Here is a 20,740-nt window from a genome sequence, read left to right on the forward strand (position 1 = left end):
CAGATATTGCCAATAGGTCAATCAGGCCAAAAAGGGTAAAAGCAGACACATCCATAAACTGAGAAAACAAGATTGCTGGGGCCCGCTCGTGGCTCACTCGGGAGAGTGTGGTGCTGATAACACCAAGACCACGGGTTCAGATCCCTAATATAGGGATGGCCGGTTAGCTCACTTGGGAGAGCGTGGTGCTGACAACACCAAGTCAAGGGTTAAGATCCCCTTACCGGTCATCTTTATATAACAACAACAACAAACAAACAAACAAGACAAGACAAGACTGCTAGAGACTAAGGACGCAAGCTTCTCCAACCCCTTCTCCCAGCCATGACCTTAGGGCTAGGGGACGCTTGGCTCTCAGAGGTGTCCATAACTCGGATGTTTTGCCTAAGGGCCAAGGGGCCCCAGACGCCTGTGCTGGAAACCAAAACAGAACCCCCTGTTTTTCCTCCATGTTTAATTCGGTATCACAGGAGCACCAATAAATAGTTCTTTCCCACCCCCGCAATCTTCCTCCTGCCCGGGATAAGGCCCCAGGCGCCAGCGATCCCGTCGGGGGAAGTCGCCTGCAGCTCAGAGCGCCGCGGCTCAGGCCAGCTAAGCCGCAGCACAAGCAAAATTCCCGGGAGAGTTCCAAAGGGGAGGACCCAAGGTTTCCGACAGTGGGCGGGGCCTCGGATTGCCGCCGCGTGCGTGAGAGGGCGGAGCCTCGCCGAGACGTCCCCCCAGGGGGCGTGGGCACTCAGGGGGCGTGGTTCTCATCAGCCGCGGTGACGATAACGTCCATCCAAATGCGCATGGCTTCGGGGCTCGGGGCCACCATGTAGAAAAGGCGTTCATAGGTTTTGACGCAGAACGTCAGGCGGGGGCTGGGGCTCTGGAATAAGCAGCCGGAGTGAGGGTAGTTGAGACACAGAGGCCGGCCACAGTCTGGGTTCGACCCAGCCCTGCTACTTACAGGCTGTGTGGTAGCATTGGGCAACTTACTTAAGACTCTGAATCTCAGTTCCCCTGTCTTCTTAACTGATGCTACCTACTTCATTGAGTACTGAGGATTAAATGAATTAACACAGGAAAGTGCTTAAAATTAACATATGCAAAGCGCTGTTATTAAATTAGGAGCATGAGAAATTTTAAAAGAGGACGCGTGGCGCCTTCCCCCAGCTTACTTTCTCCTGTATCGGAAATAGGGGCATTCAAATTCCACCTCCCCAAAATCTAGATCCCCCTGGTTTGTAACTGCTTGAACTGGGGAAAGTTAGTGCCTAGAATCCATTAACGAGTAAAATCCCTTACATCCATTATCTGTAACACTGACGGAATGGGTTGAAGTGTGCCCGTTTTGCAGATAAGAAAACTAAGGATGGAGAAGGGAAGTCACTTTCCTGATGTCACACAGCTGGGATTCCAACCTAAGCTCTAAAAAGCCATAGCTGGTTGCTCTCCACAGTTTTCTGAACATTGTATCAATTACCAACATTTAAATTTCTGGCACTGCACTTTTCTAAAAGTTCCAATTGCTGAGTTCTCTGGGGAAAAATAAATACAATAGGATGCCATGGGGCCACTACAGGCAGAAGCCAAGTAATGACCGTCTCATTCTAGGTTGCCTCAGTCCTTACCCTGCTTTTTTCATTTATTCCCAGCTGGGCATCAGAGTTTGTGAACATTTTGCTCTAAAACTTTTGCTTCAAGAAAATTAACAATGGATGACAGCCAGAGCCTGAGCTCTTAATTTTTGGTCCCACAGTGACCTGACCTGTTGGTCTCCTCTGCTGGCTGGTGAGTATCCTGAAGGGACTGTGGGCGGCCTTCCCCAGGACAAGAGAGGGATGAGATAGGGATTGACTACAGGGGCTCTGATTGGGAGGGAAGGGGGGCCCAGAGGGGGGCTTTACCTTGAAGGCACAGCGTAAGTGGTCATAATAGACTTCCTCGATGGCCTGGAAGTAGATGACGCCTTTGAGTTTGGTCTCTTCCTTGTCTGACAGAGGAAGGTAAGGGAGAAACAGCCAGTGAACGATGTGTGTCTGTGCATGTCTGGGTGAGAGTCATTGGGCCCAAGTCCTGAGACTGGGTTTGGGGTGAGGGACATGGTGACAGAGTCTGAAGTTCCCTAGAATACCATGGTTGGGAAGTAAATGTTGATGCTAGGTGGTGATCGGTGTGGAGACTGGACAAGATTGGGGATTAGGGTCTGGGGAGCTGGAATGCCTTGGTCCCTGAGAAGGGAAAAAACTCAAACAGAGGTTCAGAATAATTGATACCCCTGGAGAGGAAGGACAAGAGTCCTGGACTCCTGGGTTTTGAAGGTGGAAGGGTGCTGACAATGCTGGTTCAAACTCCTGGGTATTTTAGAAAAAGGGAGTCTGGAGAGCCAAAATTGTACTAAACTGCTGTCTATGTTAGTGAGGAGGGCTGGTTGTTTGGATTCTGGGTGGCTTAACTAAGAAGGGGCTGGGGATCTGGACTCTTGGACCCTGGGGGATGAGGGGGCTGGGAGCCTAGATTCCTGGGTTGTGGGGAAGGCAGGTGAGAGAAGAAGGGGCTGGGAGCCAGGACTCCTGTGTGCTTGAGTGGAACAGCCTCCAGAATGGACTTCCAGTATCCTGGGGGCCTAAGGTAGCCAGGCTGGACTTACCCGCATAGTAGGACAGGCGGCGGGCCTGGCGGTCAAAACAGAACCATCGTTTCCTCCAGGTCTTGATGCGGCCACCCATCTTCACCAGGGGCCCGCGGCAGCAGCTCCCAGTCAACCGCACATGTGGGCAGTTTTCCAGGTTGTGACCCCATCGTTCCAGGTGCTGCTGGAGATCCAAGACGCGGGGGCCTGGAGGGCGGAGTGGGGGTGTGGGTGGGGCCTGGGGAGCAAAGAGAAGGGGCAGCTGAGGTAGGGATGGGGGATTCTGCAGCCTGGACCCCCAATGGGAACCAGTCATGGCAGCTCATATGTAAGGCCAGCTGCAGCATTTAGACAGTAATGTTATTAATGACGATAATGATAATGATCCCAACAGCCACATTTATCGACTATGACACTCTGCCCAGGGCTTTGTGAACATCAATGCTGTGCCTCCTCATGGCCACTCCTCAGGATAGGACTACTATGAGCCCCATTTTACAGATGAATAAACTGAGGTACGGAGAGATGAACTCATACACCCTAAGTCACACAGAGCTTCTAGGTGGCAGAGCTGGGACGTGAACGCAGGTATTCCTGACTCTAGGGCTCACCCTGAAATACCAGAGGAATATCACAGAAGTGAAGGGCCTCTGGGTCAGAGTTCCCCAAGTGGGGTCCTCAGTGCTGCCTCTGCAAAACAGGGACCAAACAGTAAGTGATCAATAAATGAGAGCATTGTTTACATTATTGTTGTTGTTGTTATTCTTATTGTGATGAAATTAGTGATATTACCCAGTGCTAAGCACTTTCTACATATAATCTCTTTGCTCCCTCAAGCTAACCCGGGGGTAAGTACATTTATCCCCATTTTACAGATGTGAAAACCAATATTCAGAGAGGTTGAGTCACTATTCCCAAGTCACACAGCCAGAGTTAACTGACCCAGGACTCACCAGGCAGAGTGATCATCTCAGGTGTTCATAAAGGTTAGAGGAGACAAATTAAGAGAATAGAAATGTGTACTGTTTATGAGAGTCCTGACCATGGGCTGGCCCGATCACAACTATTCTTCCCAAAGAATCCCTGCAAAGAATGGTACGATCCCAAAGTCAAACTGAGGATCAGAGCAGTACATCTCAGACTCCTCTGTGTGAGTGCATCCCCTGGGGATTTTGTTAAATTGCAGACTCTAATCTGGTAATTCCAGGGTGGGGCCTGGGATGGGGGTGAGGTTGAGGTTCTGCATTTCTAACAAGCTCCCACGTTGGTCCAGTGACCATACTTTGAGAATCAAGGGCTTAGAAAATTGAAGGGAGGCCAGAGAGAGAAGAGATGAGGAACAGAGAGATGAGCCTCATTTGTTGGAGACAGGGGAGAGTGACAAGGAAGGGAAATAAGTATGTGTGGGTGGGGGGGGCGTGGAACTGCACAGGGGAACGTCTGGTTTAAGGGCACCCACTGGGGCCTGGAATCTTCTATGATCATGTCAACAAATGCACACAGTAATAATAACGACCACCACTATGTATGGAAGCTCCCACTAGGTGTTGGGCACTGTGCCAAGTGATCACAGTGCTGACCTCATTTCTTCTTCAAAACAACCCGTTAATGTCCCCATTTGACAGATGAGGAAACTGAGGCTTTTAGAGAGGAAGTGACTCACCAAGGTCACCCAGCTAGGATGTGACAGAGCCAGGTCCCAATCCAGTAGGAAAGCAGGGATAGGCTCGGGACTTTCGACTCCCCTGCTGCCCAGCTGTGTCACCGTCGTGGAACCCCTGCCCCTCTGGAAGCCTCAGTCCCTGGGCTGAAACACGAGGGATACCATAGCACCCACAGGGCTGTCTCAGGGATGAGCTAGGTGACATCAGGTTCTCCAACCCAGAGATTCCACTTCTAGACATGAATCCCAGAGACATACTTGCTCATGTGCACAAAGAACAGCAGGGGTGTGGGGGAGAGGGGTGCTGCGCTACAGGGGACTGTTTAATAAATGATGATGCTACAAAGTAGGGGAACGACAAAGCAGGAGAACTTCATTTTTAATGAGGTCAAGCTTATGCCTAACAGTCCAGAAGTTTCCACTGCCTTTTCTGCTTTAGTTTGCTCCCGGGCTTTAATTAGCATCTGACATGCTTTTATTTTACTTATTGTTGTTGCTTTTTGTCTACCTCCCCCTGCTAAACATCAGCTTCCCTGAGGGCTGGGATTTTTATTTTGGACACCGCTTGTAGACACCGCTGTGTGTCTAGCACACAGTAGGCCCTCAATGAATATTGGCTGAAATGAATAAAGAAGGACAAATGGTTGAGAAAACAAAAAGCAGGTTGGGAATGATACATTTGTTTATAGGATGAAGAAACACAAAATATGGTTATCAGTGTATGCACGTGGAAAAGTCTAGGAACGATTCAAAGGCTTTTCAACAATACAAAACACCCGCACAGAAGTGAGTCAGAAAGGAAGAAGAAAGTGATCTTCACTTTTTTTTTTTCCTGGCAGCTGGCCAGTGAGGGGACCTAAGTGACCTTCACTTTCTTGACATTGTGTCGCTCTTTATAACAAAACTGTATTCATGTTATTAGCATAGGTAAAAATAAAATTTTAATAAGGAAGCTGTCAGCTGAATCCAGAATGTGAAAAAATCTGTGAGATAAATGACTTGATTTTTCTACGAATAAATGGCATTTAAAAAAAAAAAAAGACAACATGGGAAGGAGTAGAGATTAAAAGAGATTTCATAGATATTTCAACCAAATGTATAGTGTATGCTTTGTTTGCATCTAGATTCAATTAGGGAAATGTGAATATGACATTAGGATGTCATGTGAATGAACATTAGGATGTTACAAAATTATTAATAATCTTGTAAGGTGTAACAGTGGAGTTTTTATATTTAAAAAAATGATCTATTGGAGATATACAGTGAAATAGATGAAAGGATACAATATCTGGAATTATGCTTTCACATATTCCAGTGCAGAGTGGGATGTAGGTATGAGATTAGTAAAACAAAGTTGGCAAATAAAACAGGATTCACTATTGGTAATTACTGAAGCTGCACAGTGGATACGTGGGACTTTATTAATCTATTCTCTCTACCTTTGCATATGCCCGAATATTTTTATAACAAAAAGAGTTTAGGGGGCTGGCCTGTGGCTCACTTGGGAGAGTGCGGTGCTGACACCACCAAGTCAAGGGTTAAGATCCCCCTACCGGTCATCTTTAAAAAAAAAAACATTATAAAATAAATAAATAAAAATAAAAATAAAAAATAAAAAGAGTTTAAAAGAAATAAAAATAAATTTTAAAAAATTTTAAATGATTTTCAAAAGTCCCAGCGTGTACTCGCCCTCATTCTGTAGTAACTGCTGACATTGTCACCAATGTGCAGAAAAGGAAACTGAGGCACAAAGTGGAACAAGTTACCGAGGGCAAGCCATGGATACAGATACTGAAATGGGAACAGAAACTGGGTCCTTTTTAGTTCCCTTTCCCTTGCCAAGCCCAGGACACTTTTCTGTTTCATTGGAGGAGAGGAAAGGGTGAGATGTAAGAAACGACATAGGCCAGGGGGAGAAAAAGAGCAGGGAGAGGTGGGGGTGAGGGCAGGGATGGGACTGACCATGATGGCAGGAACAGCAGGGCCTGAGGAAACTTCTGTGCTCCTTCTCATCCCTTCCTGTGGATTCAGGATGAAGGAGTCATGAGGATGCTGGCCCATAAAATGTGGGGAAAAAATGTACCGAGTTCCTGGGTCCTGAGAAAGGAAGGGCAGGGGCCTGGATTCCTGAATCTGAGGCAAGAGGGGCTGATGGCTCAGATCCTGGGTCTGAGGGAGGAGGGGGTTGAGGTAGGTTCTCCTTTCCCTAAGGAAGAGGGTCTGGGGACTCACCCTGGCCTTCAGCAGCCGCTCTCTCTCTGCCACAGCCTGCTGCAGAAGCCGCTCCATATGGGCAATGTCCGGGTGGAGGGCCCCACAGCTAGGAGGAGGGAGCAGAGACCAAGGTGGGTGACAGTGGCCTAGGCTCTTCCCCCCATTTCTCCACCTTCTCCCTGATGTCTCACCTATTCCCATGGCCACAGTTCAGCAGCTGATAGAGGGGGCATCTCCTGGCATCCCCTGCTGCTGGAGAGAGAGCTGAGGCCTGCAGGGATCCTGGGGGAGAGGGGACCAGGTTAGGAAGCCAGATACTCCCTTGTCCCCCCTGCAGGCATCCATGCTAGTTTCCTCCATTCTCTGCTGAAAGAGGGAGTGATGGGAGAGGAAGGTAGGTGGGGAGCAGGAGGGGTCCTCACCAGTACAATGGAGGGACAGAGGCCGGGGGGATCCTCTCTGGCTCACCCTCTCTCCCCTTTTCCGGGGCAGGCTTCCAGTCCTCTGTAGGCCAATGGAGCCCTGAAGACACACAGGAAAAATGTTAATTAGATCTTAACCATAAGTCAGAGAACTGTCCAGTAAAACCACCAGCTAACTGACACAGATCTAAAAGGCCACTGTCAACATGTTGCTGAGTGAAAGAAGCCGGACACAAAGGACTGCACAGTGTATGATCCCATTTATATAAAATTCCAGAATAGGTAAACCACTACAGAGACGGGAAGTAGAATAGTGGTTTCTAGGGCTGGGGAAGATAGAAGAATTGAGGGGTGATGCCTAAGGGGTACAGAGTTTTGGGGGGGAGCGATGAATCTGCTCTAAAATCGATTGTGGTGATGGTTGAACAACTCTGTGAATATTCTAAAAGTAACTGAATTGTACACTTAAAATGAGTGAACTGTACGATTTGTAAATTATATCTCAATAAAACTGTTTTAAAAAGACACCCCATTGTGCTGGTGGGGATGCAGAGAACCCAGACACTCTCACACAATGCTGGGGATGTTCTATTGGAACAATCTTTAGGGTTGCCAATTTGGCTTTTTCTTTCTTTTTTTAAAAATCAAAATGACAAATGCATAAATCATCAAGCCCTAATCCACTTCTAGGGATTTAGCCTATAAATAAACTCATACCTTTGAAAAATGATCCAAGTTCAAGGTTATTCCGTGCAGTGCCATCTGTGCTAGCAAAAGCCTGGAGGCCACCTAAGTGCCCATCAGGAGGGGATGGGGTAAATGAACCATGGCTCCTCCATGCTATGGAGAAGTCTGCTGCATGTAAAGAGAGGAGGATGCTCTTTACATCCACATAGAACAGAATCATGAAGATAGAAGCAAGTACAGAAGAGTGCAAAGAGCTCACTACCAAGGCATAAAGAGGGGTAGGGTGTACACCTGACTGGCTGTATCAACACAGAATGTCCTTGGGAAGACACATGGGAAACCGATCACCCTGGCTGCCCTGGGGAGGTAAACTGAGTAGAAGGGGAACACCAGCAGCATCTTTTCTCTGAATATCCTCCCACACTGTCTGAATTTTGAACAAAGTGAATGTTAGCTTTTTAAAAATCAATGAACATGACAACTAGATGCAACTTGAGTTCCCGAACCAGAAAAAGAAATTTATTTTTTGGTTTTTGCTGGTAAACAATGTGAGTGGGACAACTGACAAAATATGAGTAAAGTCTGTAGATTTTAATAGGATTGTGTTAAAGTCAGTTTCCTAAATTTGATCATTTGATCATAACGGTGGTTATGAAAGAGAAGGGCCCCGACCTTAGGTAATAAATGTAGAAGGACTTAGGGGTAAAGGGGAATCATAGTTCAGAAAGAAAAATAAATTGTGTGTGGGTATATAAAGAAAGAGAAGACTGATAAAGGAAAAGTCAATTTGAGAGTAATAAAGAAATAAAACTGAAATAACTCTTTAAAGAAAAAACAGCAACAGCTCTGCGTGGACAATAAAGAGTAATAAACCTTAGTAAGTTGCATAATGGGAGCATCAATAAGGATACTTACTGCCCTAGATCACAACTCATCAAATATATTTAATCCATGAGTTAATAATGATGATAAAAGAAAAATCAATTTGGTCACCATGGGAGGGTGCTGGAAAATCAACTCTTTCTTTTGAAGACAGGTGAAACCATCAAGCATTTCCCCTGTATTTCCTACAAAAAAACATACTTCTGGGTAATCAAATAGTAAATAAGGGCAAGTTTCTCTTAAAAGAGGTATTTTAAAAAATAAATGAAGAATGAATTTTACCTTTACTGAGGTATTTTGATAAATAAATGAAGAAAGAATTTGCAACCTCTAATGAATGAATCCATGGGCCTAGATGCTGGTGCCACTAAAAGAGAAACAATAGTCACACTGCCCCTAGGAAGACTTGCCAAAATGCAGGACCCAAATCTGGTCAAGCCTGTACATCCAACAGGAAATACAGAGGGAGAGGAAGGTGACCAAGACCAGGACCCCAAGGATGTAATCAGCAAATGCTGACTGGGAAACTCTACATTACAATGATTTGGTTTCTTCACCAAATAAACTTCAAGGGAGACAAAGAAATGGAAGGGAAGCCTATGGATTGTAGAGATGTAAAAGCTTCACACACACACACACACACACACACACACACACACACACACACACACACACAATTTATTTTTCTTTCTGAACTAAAGACTAAATGATAGTGTTCAGGAATAGACACTTGACTGCCAGACCTTAAATTTAAGAAAGCTACTACTATAAAAGTTAGGCTGGTGGTTATTCTCACAGCATAAATAGGGGATGTCATTGAGGGGGGCAGGTGGCAGGCTTCTGGGGTGGCTGCCAGTTCTACCTCTTGACACAAGTGGCAGTTACCAGAGTGTCCCCACATGCCGTAGTTTTGCTCTTATCCACGTTTGCTTTCTACCATTTCATTTATCCACAGTTAACCATGGTCCAAAAATATTAAATGAAAAATTCCAGAAGTAAACAATATAGAAGTTTTTGACTGCGTGCCATTTTGAGTGGTGATGAAATCTCACACCATCCCACTCTGTCCCACCTGGGACGTGAATCACCCCTTTGCCCAGCATACCCACACTGTACACATTCCCTGCCTGTTGGTCACTTATGAGCCTTCTTGGTTATCAGACTGACTGTCATGGTATCATTCTGTTTTATTATTAGTTATTGCTGTTCATCTCTTACTGTGCCTAATGTATACATTTAACTTTATCATGGGTATGTATGTACAGAAAGAACATAGTGTATACAGGGGTCAGTACTACCTGTGGTTTGAGGCATCCACTGTGGGATCTTGAAACATATCCTGCAATAATTAAGCTGTGCATTTTTTGGATGTGATTTTCTATACTTGCATAATTTTTAATAATGAAAGATTTTTTAAAATAACAGCCAATATTTACCAAGTGCTTATTATGTGCCTAACAGTGTACTTGACACTCTGCAGATCTATTTAAGCTTATAAAAACCCTGGTTGTTGGGAAATGTTAGCGCCACTTCAAAGAGAGGAAACCGAGTCCCAAGACCCTGTGCCTCTCTTCACTCTTTCCTTTCTTCCACCAATATTCCCAGCACTTCCTAGCTGGAGACCTTAGATACCGGGCACTGAGGAAATGGGTAGGCAACATGGAGCCAAGCCTTGTCTGCATGGCCCTTATGTTGTAGGAACTGAATAAGCCATCATACAAATGAACCTATCATAAGAAATGGCTATGAGGGAAGAGAACAGGATGGTGTAAAAAAGAGTCACCTTCTAATTGGAAGACCAGGGACAGCCTCCTGGACACTGGGCATAGGGCCCAAAGGATAAGAGTTGGCCAGCGAAGACTGAGGGGAAAGGTGTTCCAGGTGGGAGGATCAGCAAGTGCAAAGGCCCTGCGGCAGGAGCAAGTGTGGAGTATTGGAGAAGCAATGCTCCTGTGGCTGAGCAGAGTGAATATGGGGGAGAGTGGTGAGAAGCGGGCAGGGGCCAGATCATGTAGGAACTTGTAGGCCATGGTGAGGAGGACTAGGGGACCACTGAAGGCTTTGGGGGTGGGGGAGTTACTGAAGTAGGAGGAATGAGGATCACTCTGGATGTTGTGTAGAGAATAGATTGTTGGGGAACAAAAATTAAGATGGGGACATCAATGAGTTCCCCTCACTGCAGGATCACGGAAACCAGAGAAGAGGGTGAGGCGGACAGAACAACAACGAAAATAATTATAATAATAAGAATAATTGTAATTATAATCATAGTAACAGCAACGCACATTCACTAAGCACCTGCTATGTGCCAGGCACCATGCTAAGCACTTTAATGCATTAACCAATGAATGCTGTTATCATTCCCATTTTGCAGCTAAGTAAACTGAGGCACAGAGAAGTGCCCAAATTCACCCAACTAGGAAGTGGCAGAACAGGTATCTGAATCCAAGCAGAGCCTTAGGCATCACACAATCCTGGAAAGAAGGGGTAGAATTTGAGAGGGATTTAATAGGACTTGGAAGGAGAGAGAGGAAGGGACAAGGAAGAGTAATTTGTTAATCCGTGCATTCATTTATTCACGTCCTTACTATTTATCTCCCTGAGTAAATAAATGCTCTCTGTGCTCTTTACATACCCTAGGGTCCCAAGACACCCCCTCTGAACTAATGCTAACTATAAGGCCCATCTGGATTCTGAAGGGTTCCTGGGAAACTTTTGTCTCCCATAGGGTGCAGGTCATGGAAACAGGCAAACTTGGGTTCAAATCCCACCTCTGGCACTTACTGGGTGTGTGCCGTCAGCAACTCATTTCTCTTCTCAAGCTAGGTTTCCCCTCTGTACTCATGAAGTGGATAACGTCCCACCCACCCTTCCCTGGTTGTCGCGAGGCTTAAATGAGTGACCTCATGCAAAGCACATAGAAGAGTACCTGGCACAGCACCAAGTGTCCAGGGTCCTGTATCTGGCCCCCAGGTGACACCCAGGTGAAAGGAGATGAGATCCCATAGGTACAGGGTCCACCTGGCCTTAGATGCCTCATGTCCACAGGAGCCAATAACTCGGATGATGACTCCATAGGAATGGACTCGGCTTCCCATCAAGTATTTACATATATGCAGTTTACCAGGAAGGGTCATTATTATCCTAAGTCATGCTGCCTGGCAACATAGTTGCACTCCACCTTTATCAGGTTTCCAGGGGAACCAGCTAGAAAGTTAATGTCCTATATAGAACAACTGTTAGTTAACCCTTTCCTAAATAATAATAGGACCTACTATGGATCTTCTTCCGAGCAAAAAATGAAATCCTATATACTAGGTTGAACCATCTGAAATGCCAGTATTTGGCTGTTTCTCGCCTCCAAATAATAGCAATTCTATGTGGTTCAAAGTGATAAAATGGCTTAGAACAGACCCTAGGCTATATTAAATGCTAAAAAATGACTATTGCTGTTAATATTGATTAATAAATAAATATTTTAGAATTAATTTTAAATGTTAATATGAATTAGTAAATAAGAAATAACATATATAATTATATTGTATATTATACAACAATATTATATCATAATATTAGTGAAAATTAATATGAATATTATTATTATTGTGTGTACACACACACATGCAGGTATTCTTTTCTTGTTTGTTTTTGGGGGGGTTTTTTTTGGTGGCTGGCTGGCTGGTACAGGGATCCAACCCTTGACCTTGGTGTTATGAGCACCATGCTCTCCCAAGGGAGCTACCCAGCCAGCCCTCATACAGGTGTTCTTAACAGCACCAGATAAATGGCAAAAAACTCAAATCACCATCTGCAGAGGGAGGGCAGCTCGATGCCCCCACACAGAAGCCCAGAGTTATTAAGAATGTAGGCACTGTAAAAGGGTGCTGGGGTTCAAATCCCAGCTTGGCCACATACTGGCTGGTTATTCGACTTCACCTCTCTGCTTCCGTGTCCTCACCTAAAAATGGAGATAAGAACCTAGCTCACAGAGATGTTGCAAAGACAAAATCCATGTGAATCCATGTGAAGCACTTAGTGCTATAACAGTGCCTGGAACACTATAAAAACTCAATAGCTGTTATTATTATTATTGTTAGTTTATATTATTACTATTTTATTTTATTTATTTATTTATTTATTTTTTAAAGATGACCGGTAAGGGGATCTTAACCCTTGACTTGGTGTTGTCAGCACCACGCTCTCCCCTGAGTGAGCCACGGGCTTGCCCTACTATTTTAGAATCATTAAAAATGATGAGGCAGCTCTAAATGTATCAATAGAAAACAATCTCCATGACAAAGTTAAAAAGAAAAAGCCAACAAGTAGCTAATATACACATTTTTGAAAAATATGTGACATGATATAACAAGAGCTACCAATTTTTTACCATATACCCACACAACTGAAAACTTTTCTCATCTAATGTTCACTCCTACCTCATGCATATAGCACTCTGATATTTTCTACTCTATTTCATTTTTTAAAAAATTAATAGCAACCAACTCATTCAATGAACGTCTTTAATATTAGTTAATAAGTTGGGACCCCCAGTTTTAAGGAGATCTGGGATGGTACTGCTTCTGGGGAAGGGGCCTATGGGCCACTAGGGAGTGGGAAGAGGAGACCTTATCAATATACCCTGTTTGGTTGCTTTTAAAATCTACTCCTGGTGTACACGCTCCCATTTTTCCAGGGGATGAGTGAGGTGTTAGGCAGAAGAAAGAAAAAAATAATAATAAAGCTAAAGTCTGATAAAAATACCCCTTGATAGGGCAGGCCCGTGGCTCACTCGGGAGAGGGTGGTGCTGATAACACCAAGGCCACAGGTTCGGATCCCTATGCAGGGATGGCCGGTTAGGTCACTTGGGAGAGCGTGGTGCTGACAGCACCAAGTCAAGGGATAAGATCCCCTTACCGGTCATCTTAAAAAAACAAAACAAAACAATACCCCTTGATCAACCTTCCCTATCTCCTCCTTGTCTCCCAGCAAAGAAAGCCACAGTGGAAGTTCTGAAGACCCCAGTGCTGGGGCTCTGCTCTCATCCCCTCCTTCCCCACTGACCAGTGAGACACATGAAAAAATGGGGCCGTAGCGGAGGCACCTGCAGGAAGCTGTTAATGGAGAAGAGGCAGGAAGAGGTAGAGGTGGCAGCAGTGTGAGCGGTGGGGTCCTGGAGCACCAGCAGCTGGCGGTCTGTCTTCTGGGTGAAGAGTAGCTGTGGAGAGGACATGAAGGTTAACGCGAGCTGTAGGGAGCATAGAGAAACTGCATTTCCCAGGTACTCTGGCCCATGTCTCCAGTACCAGCCCATTCCTCAGATAGAAAAACAAAGGCTTGGTCACAAAGACAGCTAGAATGTGGTCCTTCGTGTTCAGTCTCCCAGCATGAGTGAGGACTGTCGGCAGAGACTGCTGGTTCCTTGAGGAGGAAAGGGCTGGGGGCATGGACCCTTGAGTTTTAGGGAGGAGGAGGCTGGGGTTGTGGACCTCTGAGTCTGAGAGAGGAGGGGACTGGGGGTGTGGACCCTTGGGTCTGAGGGAGGAAGGGCTGGGGATCTGGACTCTTGGGTCTAACGGAAGAGGGACTGACAGGTGTATGAAATCTGCATACCTTAGTGAGAGCCTGGTTGGGCTCAGAGAAGTCCCCACCGGGTGTTCCCTGGAGGCCACTGAGCTCAAGCAGTCGGCTCCGTTCCTAGGCAAAGACATCATGGACTACCACATCTCAGACTCAGAATGGGCCACCCCAGCAGCTTTCCCTGCTGACAGGGAGGTGGCGGGTACCCCAGGGGAAGTGAGAAGGCAGGGCAGATCTCCTAGGGGACTCACCTGTGTTAGTGCCCGAAGGGCCTCCTCCTTCTTCTGGCTCAGCCCTCGGCTCTCAGCTGCCATCTGCTCCCCCAGCAACTTGAACTGCTCCTCTAAGACCTGGATCCGGCGCTGTAGGGCACCCCCCTGCCCTGGTTACTCAGCTGCCCCAGGGACCCCAGCTGGCTCTACAGGCTCACCTTCCCTCATATCCAGGCTCTCCTTGAGAGCCTGGGGTTTTCTCCACCCCTCACAGGGGCCATGGGATCTGAATGACCCGGGAGCGGACTCAGAGTTAACCTCCCTGCTGCCCTCTTCCCATATGGGGGTCCAGAAGAGATCTGGGGTGGATTGGAGGGGATGAAGAGAAAGGCACAGAGAGAGAGACAAGCCAGAAGAGATACAGAGAACAGCGAATAAGAAATACCCAGAAAGAAAGAGATGTAGAGAAAGATGCAGAGAAAGGAGACAAGATAGAAATGAAACAGAGACAGACAGAAACTGTCTGAGACAGAGGAAGGGAAAAGAGAGGGACAGAAAAAGATCCAGAAATAGAGGTGGGGAAAGGAGACCCACAATGGAACTTTCTAATGCAAAATTTTCAGAAATTTTGTGTTAAATATTGTTAAACATGTCCCGTTTCCCCACAGGACTTGTCAGACCCTTGACGTAAAGCTCCTGGAAAGGATCTACTGGGAACGTCTTTTTGGACTAGGGTTTGAGAGGCAGAAAGCGTAGTGGTAAAGACTGAGTAAGTTCAAAACCCAGCTCTATCGCTAACAAACTAAGTAACCTTGGAAAAGATTACTTGAGCACCTTTGACCTTCGGTTTCTTCATTTAATGAGTAAATACTCACGAAACATTTAGGACCATGTCAGGTACATAGTAAATGTTCAATAAATGTCAGCTATTGTTGTTCCTATTCTGAAGAACATGAAATAGGCAGGAAATGAGGACAGAGAAAAGGCCAGACATGGAGTGGAGAGGACAGAGAAGAATGGCCAGGGAGGTGGGGCTGGTCCTGTGGGACTCACCCTGTGCTGTGCCACACTGGCCTGCAGCTCCTGAACCTTGGGGTCTGGCGCCTGAGCCCCAAGGCTGTCCTGATCCTCCTCCTCCTGCCGGCTCTCCCGCTCTAATTGCTGGAACTCCAGGTCCTCATAAGCACGCTGGGCCACATCCAGCTGTTCCCTCATCTGTGGGTGGGGACACAAAAGGAATGGAGGCCTGGACCCCTAGAGCCCAGGGAAGTAGTAGGTTGGGACACAGACTCCTGGTCAATGAGGGGGAAGGGGCTGGGGGCCTGGACACCTAGGTCCTGAGGGTTAGGGGGCTGAGGGGCTGGATTCCTGAGTCATGGTGGGGGAGGGGACTGGGGACTTGGACTTCTGGGTCCTGAGGGAGGAGGCGCCTGGATATCAAGTCCAGAGAGGGTCTGAAGGTTCTCACCTCCTGCACCCCCTGCAGAAGCCGCTCACGCTGGTCCTCTGGCTGTGAGTGGAGCTGTTCCTGGGCCTCCTGTAGTCTCTGGCGAAGACCCTCCATGCGATCTCGCTCCTGACTCAGTCGCCTCAGTTCCTGAAAAACAACCAGGATCTCATCCTCAGCATAAGCACAGAGAGGGAAACAGAGGCCAGCCAGATCTCAGACCCCTGCCTGGGTTCACAAGATCCCAGCTTCACAAGAGCAGGGACCCTGTCTGTCTGGTTCACTCTTGTACAGGCCTGCCCCAGAGTAGATGCCAAGTAAACAATTGTTTAAGAAACGAATGAAGGAATGAATGCAAAATATGTATATGCTGGGTGATAATAGGGACCCAGAGGTGGGTTGAACCTAGTCCCTACCTTCCAGGTGGGGGCACAGCCAGTTACAGACTGAGACAATTGGGGCAGTGAAACACAGAGACTATGGGAACCCAGAGAAGGGAGAAATTTCTGCCAGAGTAATCCAAGTCTTACTGGATGTGGAGATTTTAAGGTGGGCCTCAACAATCAGAAAGCACTTAGACCTAGGGAGAGAGAGGGAGCTGAAAGAGCATTTTGGGCAGAAGGAACAGCACGGCACAAATGCACTAAAGTTTCCAGGGCACCCCCCAGCCAGGATGGAAGAGAATGTGGTGGTGGGAAGATATGAGGAGCATGGTGGGAGATGACAGTGGCCAGGCCAGCACGTGCAGCTCACATTGGGTTTGGTCAACCTGAGGAGCCCTCATCTTGGGGCATTGGGGATCTATGGAAGGATTGAAAGGAGAGGGTAGAACCTAGCTTTGGGATTGTCCCTCTGGGAGATGGGTTAGAGGGGTGGAGACTGGCTCCCCCATGAGTCCTCAAAGCAGTGAGGATGAGGCCTAAGCTGGTGCCTGGCCAGCGGGGAGAGAAAAGAGATGGACTAGAGAGAGGTGAGGGAAGCAGAAAGGAAAGAATGTGATGACCGAGGCTGGGGGTAAGAGACACGGAGGCGTGGAGGGCAAGGTCCAGGACTCTGGCCTGGTGACCGAAGGGACAGCAAGATAGACAATGTGGAGAAGGGAACTGCTGAGGTCAGCACTGGATATGGTGAATGGGAAGGAGCCAGACTCCTGGGTCTGAGGGAGGATGGGTCAAGAGGACTGGATTCCTAGGTCTGAGGAAGAAGGGGCTAAGGACCCAGATTTATGGGTCTAAGGGAGAAAGGAATACCTAGAAGCCAGTATCCCAGGAAGGAGGGCACATAGATCTAGACTTCAAGAGAGAAATCAGTACTGGGAGAAATATGGGCTCTTTGAGAGTAAATTAGGTCCCAGGAGCCAGCCCCAGGAAATTTCAACATATAATATACTTGCAAAGAGAAAGACTGATAGAATTACAAAGTGATCATTTTCCAACTAATAATAACCGATTCAAGTAATAACCACCAATGGATGTTAAAATCTTTAAATAAAAGATTCTTGAGAAGACACCAGAGTGACCTCACGAGGTCTGGACAACAGAGACGATGTCCCCGACACTCGCTCAGAAAGGACTAAAAACACATCTGGATTTAATCAAGCCTCATCTGACCAACCACCTACTTGCAGGAACGGAGGAACACATCAAGGGACACAACAGGCATGCAATCAGCCACATCCTGCCTGTGGCACAGAAGACTAGGTTTCTCCAACAAACAGTACAAAGAAGACATAGTAGGCAGGAAACATTAGAGATGAAAAAACACACCAGACATATCAAGCATTGCAATATACTGGCCTTTTGGGGACCTGATTCTAAGAAGCCACCTATGAATGGAGTTTTTGAAACAATCTGGGAAACATGAAAACTGAATAGAAATGAGATGATACTAAGAACTTATTAGTTCTTAATGTGAGATAATGATATAGTGATACTGTTTTTTTTAAAAAGGAGTTCTTATCTATAAAGGACACAGGCCAAAGTATGTACAGGCAATATGATGTCTGGGATTGGCTTTTAACACTAGGAACCAGGAAGCAAGCCGGGGAACGTGAAACAAGAATGGAAGAGGATTAATCATTGTCGAAGCTGGTAAGCACAGGACATGGGGACCGCGGGTTTGAAATTTTTCATAATATGACATTTAAAGAGCAAAGAGAGAGGGGACGAAGGAAGGGGACCCTGTGAATCAAGACCCAAAATCACGGTCAAAGAAGGAGGAGGAAAACAAGGAAAGGCATCTGCCCCTCATCCTCTCTGCCGACCAAGTGTCCCCATTCGGCGAATGGGGACAATATTGGCACCCAGGTCGCCAGGAGCACTACCAGGAATATCCGTCTAACAAGAAAGGAGAGTGATGAGGAAGACCCAGCGGGCCAAACACACTTACCCGTTCCCGCTGCTCCCGGCAGCCCCGCTCAGCGTCCACCTGCTGCCCCAGCAGCTCACGGAGCTGCTCCTCCTCCCGCCGAGCGGCCACTCGCTCCCCAGCCAGCTCACCCCGCAGCAGGGCCACCTCCACCTCCATCTGCCAAGAGAATGCAAGGGCTGGGTCTCAGGGAGGAGCCTGGATGAACTCCTAGATTCGGAGGGAGGATGGAGCCCAGGGACCTGGATTTGAAGGGAGACACCGGCTGGGGGCCTAGGATCCGATCCCACGGGAGGAAAAGTCTGAAAGCCTGGCCTTGCGGGTTCCCGGTGTGTTGGGGCCAGACTTCCCAAGGGGGTCTGCGCCTCACCTCAATCCTCAGCTCCTTCTTCTGGCGCTGTAGCTCCTTCACTCGCTGCTCCATCAGGGCCACGCGAGTCAGTGCCTCCAGCTGCTGCCCTCGCAGCCGCCGCGCCGCCCCTCGCACCCCTTCCCCAAAAGGGGTGGATGGGGAGGGTGTGGCCGGGATCAGCACAGGAGCCGCGGCCTCGGCCTGAAGGTGGAGAGGATGGTCCAGAGGAGAGGCCTCGCCCCCTGCTGTCACTAAACAGGTCTGGTCCCCACCGCACATCCCCCTCTGGGTTGGTCGGCCTACACCAACCACCACGCCCCGTATACGTCTCAAGCTTCTTTACTTAAAGTCGGAATGGGGGGCGGGTGCAGGGCCGGTGACCGCCAGAACCCAAGAGCTCGCAGTCCGGGGACGGGGTAGGGAGCCGACTCGTGGAAGGTGTTTCTTTCTCTCTCTCTGGGTCCCCTTCTGGTGAGGTCACTTTCTCCTTGTCTCTGTGTCTTTCTCTCTCCCCGAATCTGAGTCTCTTATCCTGTTTCTTTGGGCTTCGTCTCTCCCACTCCGTATCCGTCTTTCGTTTCTGAATCGCTAGCTCTTTCTCCCCTGGCGTATCTCCCTCTCTCAGGATTTCTGTGTCTGTTTCTGCTCATCTCAGCATCTCCACCCTCGGTGTCCCCATCTCCCTCTGTCTGAGTCTCTGTCTCTCCTGGGTCTTTGCATCCCAGCCTCCGTGTTTCTGGGTCTCTGTCTCCCAGGAGTCTCTCCCTATTTCTGGGTCTCTCCCTGTCTCCGGGTCTCTGTCTATCTGGTTTCTCTATACCCGTCTCTCTGTGTCCTATCACCTGCCCTGTGTCTGTCTGGGTCTCCCCACGGCTGTCGCCTCCGGGCCCCTCACCGCGTCGCGGCTGCTCTCGGTGCTGCTGCCTTCTCCCACTTCTTCCTCTTCCTCCGCCTGCTGCTCAGCTCCTCGGCCGCTCGAAAGCTCCGTCGGCGCCTCGGGAGCCACCTGTTCGCGGGGATCTTCGGGGTGGCCCTGCGGCCGGGCTGCCTCTTGGGGCCGGACCTCCGCGTCACACTCCGGGCCCGAAGGCGGCGGGATCCCCTCCTCCGGGCTGCTCCGCGACCCCATGGCCGCTTCGGACTCCTGCGGGGTGGGCGGGGCCCGGCGCTCCGGGGGCGGGGCCTGGCGGCGCGAAGGCGGGGCCTCGGGGTTCTGGGCGGCGCGCCCGTCTGCTCCGGAGCTTGAGGAGGGCCCCAGGAGGCGGGGCCTAAGAGTTCAAAGGGCGGAACTGAGCATTCCGGGGCGTGGCCTGAAGTCTCCAGGGGCGGAGTATGAAGTTGGGATGGGTTTGATTGCTCCTAGGATGACACGCCCCCGGAGGCGGGACCGGAATTTGAGCCTCGGGTCCTAGCACGCCTCCTACTGGCCTCTCCGACCCCTCCTCTCCTTCCTATCCAGGTGTCAGGCCTTGTACCCTTCTAGCGACCCAGCCCCCACAGTCTCTTCGACTAGCTTAGAGCGACCCCATCTCCTTCTCCCTCCCCGAGTCAGGAGTCCAGCTCCCGTACCCTCCTCCCGGAGCCCCGTAGTCTTGCGCCCGACCCCACTGGTAGGGGAGCAGCGCCCATGTCGCCTGACCCAGGGATCCAGGAGTCAGGGCTCCCAGTCTCTTTCTCTCTGGACAAGCTAGGAGCCTGAGTTCTCTGCTCCTCCCGGTTACAAGATTCCCAAACTCCAGCCCCCCCCTCCCCCGCAGCCCCGGCCCCCTCACCAGCTCAGGCTTCGGCGCGCTCCGCTCTGCGCTCTGGGCACTGTCGCTTCTGCCTAGAGACAGGTGGAGGGGAAGAGGGAGGAGAGAGAGGCCGCCCCGTCCCCCTCCCCAGCAGCCCGGAAGTGGAGGGGGGGGACAACAGGTCCGACAGCTCTCGAGGGAGGAGAGAGCGACCAGTTTGCCCCGCCCGCGGCCCGGCATGCAGCCATCCCGGCCCCACCGGCCCCACCCTCGGATAACGCAGCATCACCACCTCCCACTCTGCCCCCAAGGCCCCCATTCCTGTCCCCTGGAGGACCTGTATACGCGCCTCCCTAATGCCCAGACCCTGAAAGTCCTGAAAGGAAGACATGAATGGAGAAGGGGGCCTCTCGCTTCTAAGGAGTCCTTTTCAAGGGCCCCCGACAGGTCTGGGGAGCTGGACAAGGGGAGGGGGTGCCCTGAGCTGAGTCAGAGACCCGCCCAGAGACAGAAGGAAGTGTCCCCCCCACCCCCACCCCTTTGCTATGAGGTGGAGGGCAGAT

General features: G+C 48.9%; 1 protein-coding gene across 2 annotated transcripts; it reads right to left on the reverse strand.

Annotated features, from left to right (window-relative positions):
• Positions 1-625: 625 nt before the first annotated feature.
• PHLDB3 (pleckstrin homology like domain family B member 3) lies at positions 626-20,290 on the reverse strand. Of its 2 annotated transcripts, XM_063112635.1 has the most exons (16): positions 20,217-20,290; positions 19,340-19,712; positions 18,463-18,645; positions 18,114-18,251; positions 15,747-15,875; positions 15,332-15,493; positions 14,318-14,428; positions 14,100-14,183; positions 13,591-13,704; positions 6,920-7,019; positions 6,689-6,779; positions 6,516-6,603; positions 6,246-6,302; positions 2,639-2,903; positions 1,896-1,981; positions 626-874 (listed from the first exon to the last, which is right to left on the reverse strand). In XM_063112635.1, exons 2-16 carry the CDS (start codon positions 19,571-19,573, stop codon positions 740-742), a joined length of 1,977 nt encoding a protein of 658 aa, XP_062968705.1. In that variant the 5' UTR covers positions 19,574-19,712; positions 20,217-20,290; the 3' UTR covers positions 626-739. The 2 variants fall into 2 exon arrangements, with proteins under 2 accessions (XP_062968705.1, XP_062968703.1); XM_063112633.1 differs by lacking the exon at positions 6,246-6,302 and having other exon boundaries at positions 2,639-2,858.
• Positions 20,291-20,740: the final 450 nt, after the last annotated feature.

The sequence above is a fragment of the Cynocephalus volans genome, chromosome 10 (assembly GCF_027409185.1).
Source record: "Cynocephalus volans isolate mCynVol1 chromosome 10, mCynVol1.pri, whole genome shotgun sequence".
NCBI lineage: Eukaryota > Metazoa > Chordata > Mammalia > Dermoptera > Cynocephalidae > Cynocephalus > Cynocephalus volans.

Coding starts and splice junctions, on each gene's coding strand:
- PHLDB3 (XM_063112635.1), bottom strand. CDS start 19,573: ATGGGGTCGCGGAGCAGCCCGGAGGAGGGGATCCCGCCGCCTTCGGGC. Junction 15,876..18,113: donor GCCGGGAGCAGCGGGAACGG/GTAAGTGTGTTT, acceptor GTTGTTTTTCAG/GAACTGAGGCGACTGAGTCA. Junction 6,780..6,919: donor TCTGTCCCTCCATTGTACTG/GTGAGGACCCCT, acceptor CCTCTCCCCCAG/GATCCCTGCAGGCCTCAGCT.